Source organism: Alligator sinensis, unplaced genomic scaffold (genome assembly GCF_000455745.1).
Source record: "Alligator sinensis unplaced genomic scaffold, ASM45574v1 scaffold1365_1, whole genome shotgun sequence".
In the NCBI taxonomy this organism is placed as follows: domain Eukaryota; kingdom Metazoa; phylum Chordata; order Crocodylia; family Alligatoridae; genus Alligator; species Alligator sinensis.
The window spans coordinates 484485-488174 of NW_005842977.1; the positions used below are offsets into that span (position 1 = coordinate 484485).

Here is a 3690-nt window from a genome sequence, read left to right on the forward strand (position 1 = left end):
TGGAGCCTCTATCGCCTTCTTAAGAAAGACGCGCTGGGTTCGAAAGGACCCACAGCACTTAGAGATCCATCTCTCCATCTCTCTCTCTGTCTCTCTTTCCGTCTTTCTCTCCAACTTGGGCGGAAACCACCCAAGCCTTTTGTACGGCTAGCAAGCCAATAGCTAGCCGCCACGTGTGCCTAAATTAAGACCGGCCAATAATGTGGCTCAAATCTTAATACAAATGGCGGGAACTCCTTTGCAGCGTGCATCACTATAATGCAAGAGAAATGCACAATGCAAAGAAGGCTACAAAACGGTGGGAAACACTTTTCTGCACGCGGGTTCTCTATAACAACAGAACACTCCACCGTGCAAAAGAGCTGCAATTCGGCGGGAACATAATTTAGCGGTGCCGAAGCACACACAATCAAGAAATCCACAACTTTGGGTTGTGACAGAATCAATTACCACCAAATATCTCCTTAAAGTCTATGCTTTCAGTGAATATTTTCTTGTCACTGTTTAGATTTCCTTATTTGTTTTCCACCGGTGAAATATATATATTTTAAGATGTTTTCATTCCTGGTTCTTGTTAGGTCCACATATAATTGTCCATGGGAAAACACTGGTTCTGGTAAGCAGAGTCCCAAACGTTTGTCCTTGTGATTTATTAATTGTTATTGCAAATGCTGTTATTATGGGAAAATGTCTCCTTTTCAGAATGAAAGGTAGTTGTGTGTCTGATAGAGCCAAATCAATCCTAGGTATGATGACACGTTCTACTATATTAGTACCTGTAATTATTTCAGCATCTAGGAAATTTTGGTGTAATCCTCTTATCATCAGTTGGGTTCCCTTGCACAATCCCTTTTTTGGATTCATATTTCTGACTAACATAACAGCACCAATTTTCAACTGCAATTTATGCGGTGGTAGCCCTGATGGTGTATGAGCATTTAAAAATTCAATGGGATAAGTAGCTTGATTTTCAGAATCATCCATCGTCGTTGAATCTGTGCTGTAGTATTTTTTAATTTCACCAGGCATCAAGGTTATAATTTCATTATTCAGTGCCATGATGTGTTTATTCTTAGGAGTTATGATAATTTTCTTCTCAAAGGAATCCAAGTTTTCCACTTCAATACGTTTCCTGTAAACTGCTTTGACAATGGGCTCCATCTAAGTAAAGTTTTCCAGTATTTCAGTTACATCTGGTGGCAACTGTCGCAGAGCACTTAGGTGCCCTGCTCCTAAGGAGGAGAAACTGAGGAGGGAATAAGGAGCCCAGCTGCGGGTTGCCGGGGCAACCAGGGAAGGTCAGCTGACCGGAAGGGGCAGGGCCTGGTCCTTATAAAGCCCAGGGGCTGAGGCCAGGCTAGCAGTTACCTGCCAGCTGCCAAAGAGAAAGGAGTTTGCTTATGGAAGGGATAGAGTATTTCCTGGTAGGCTTAAGCATTGTTATGGCCAGGCGGCTTCTGTTTAAGTTATAGCCGGTTGGCTTGTATTTTGTGTTGCCGTTTATCACCGGTGGTTTGGGTGAGGCTATTAGGGGTTGGAGGAGGCCTCATAGGGGACCCACAGCAGCCTGAGGACCCCAGCGCCAGTAAGGGTGCTACGTACGGGGTGTGTCGTGGAAACACACGCAGCATACTTTTGGGTCAGGTCAGCAGAAGCTTTTATTCAAAAGAAACTACAGCTGTAGGGGGGATTCCAAAGTGACATGGATTTCCCAAGCACTTGGAAGGGGTCCCCCCCCAAGAGCAAAATCAGGAGGCTTATATACTTTTTAACAGTTGCTTACAACTCACGTGATCATATAGTGAAATTAGCATGAAAAGCGGCTATAATATTACTTCATTATTTCTTTGCTGTAATCAGGATGGGAACTAATGGGGGAGGCGAGGTTAGTTCACAAACCTCCTTCTTGCACCTGCAAATCAGAGTTGTACATACTTTTTGCTATCTTCAAGGCCGCGGTGAGCGAAGCAGTTGCAGAGGAGTTACAAAGAACAAACACTTTCTCTTATCTGTTCTACTATACAGAGCCAGCAATTCTCCACAAAGCGGTTATGTCATCTTATAACTAAAATAGTCAAAGTTTAAGGCATATATTTTTTCTGATTCCACAGTTCCCCCCCCTTTGAGACTATTTAGTCTCACTTTACCCTTAAATTTTTATTCTCATGAGCCCCTCTATTTCATCATGCAGCCTTTCATGTTTTCTTTCAATCTGCTCACACTTTTGTAACACCATTATTCTAGACTCTGCTGTGGGTTTTCTTGCCTTGCTAAAGCTTCTCCTGCTGGCTTTCACGCAGCAGAGGATCAGTTGCACTAAGACATAAAACATTATCAGAACTATCAAGACAAACAATATTCCATACAGGATTTTCTTGCCAAGGGCCCCGGAATCTGGGAGCCAGGAGGTTAGCCAAGACCACATTTCTTTTAGACCCCAGTCAGTATTTTCTGAGGCCACTTGATGTAAGACCCTTAACTGACTTCGGATTTTACGAATGTCAGTTTCAATTCGCATGTCCTGATTGACATAGACACAACAGGTGGAGTTTACTAAGGCACATACTCCTCCCTGGGATACCAATAGGTAATCTAGGGCTACGCGGTGTTGTATAGTTACTTGTGAGATCTGGGAGATCTCTTCTTGCAGAGCCTGAATTGCATCCGCAGTGGCATTTCCCATAGCTTCCATTGTGGCTGAAATGTTAATTATGGCTAGTTCCAATTCTCTTACTCCAAGCCACGGTATGAAGGTTCTCACAAATTGATGGAACCCTGTGTTTCTGGTAGCTAAGGGGTTAACCGCCCTTTTCATGTGATGGTTGAAATTTTTTACTTGTTCCAGATATATTGTACTATGCATTTCAAAACCAGGGATAACACGTCCAAGAGTGCATGCCCCCACCCAATTCCAGGGCAAGATTTTATGAGCCCTGTTTCCGCAGAGCCAGTAAAGGCCTGGGGCAGAAAGGGTACTCAAATCTCGACAGGTGTTGTGCCATATCCGGCACTTTCGATTAATATGCATCGTATAGGACGGACCACGTTCAGCTGTTATCCTGCTGGACCGAGATATATTACAAGAAGTAAAATTGGAGTCAATGTAAAATTCCGATCTGTTTGCAATGAGAGCAACATGAGGTTCCTTAGAAAAGTTGTAGACCATGAATCCTGTACAATTGAGAGAGGGTACATTACCCAACAGGATTCCACTGGTGCTATTGGGGCTATAATCTAGAGTAGTTAGGCAATGAGGGTAGTGTCCTACAGGTGTGGCTTTATTATAAGCTCCGGTGTTGTTGGATCTGTAACAGAAAGGCGCCTCTACTCTTGGGGAGATTATCCAGTTAGCAGGGGCGGCCCTCCATTCTTTAGGAGCGGACCGATGGGCAGCTAACGAGTAGTGTCTAACGAAGCCGCCGTTTATTGTTCCCCATTGCCGGAGGGATATTGGTACTCCGATCATTGGGATTCCTTGTTGTAGGTGCGCTGGGCTGTGAGAGCATATCCAGCAGTCACTTTTATTTCCAGCTTGAGCCACCGTACGGGAGATCTGCAAGTACAAATTTTTCTCCCACCCCCCTTGGGTGATACTGAGATACCCAAGTGTGATATATAAGGATATCAGTGCCATTTTTAGATACAGGAGGGACAAAGAATTTTAACAACAAACATAACCAGCACCAGAAA

At 43.9% G+C, this 3690-nt stretch overlaps 1 protein-coding gene across 1 annotated transcript in view; it reads right to left on the reverse strand.

The window, feature by feature from the left end:
• MRPL50 (mitochondrial ribosomal protein L50) overlaps window positions 1–1161 on the reverse strand; it is a 16389-nt gene extending 15228 nt beyond the window's left edge. Inside the window, exon 1 of the mRNA XM_006036586.3 lies at window positions 878–1161. Within this exon, the coding sequence (XP_006036648.2) occupies window positions 878–1161 (284 nt within the window). The remainder of the gene's footprint in view (window positions 1–877) is intronic.
• Between the last annotated feature and the right edge of the window lie 2529 nt (window positions 1162–3690).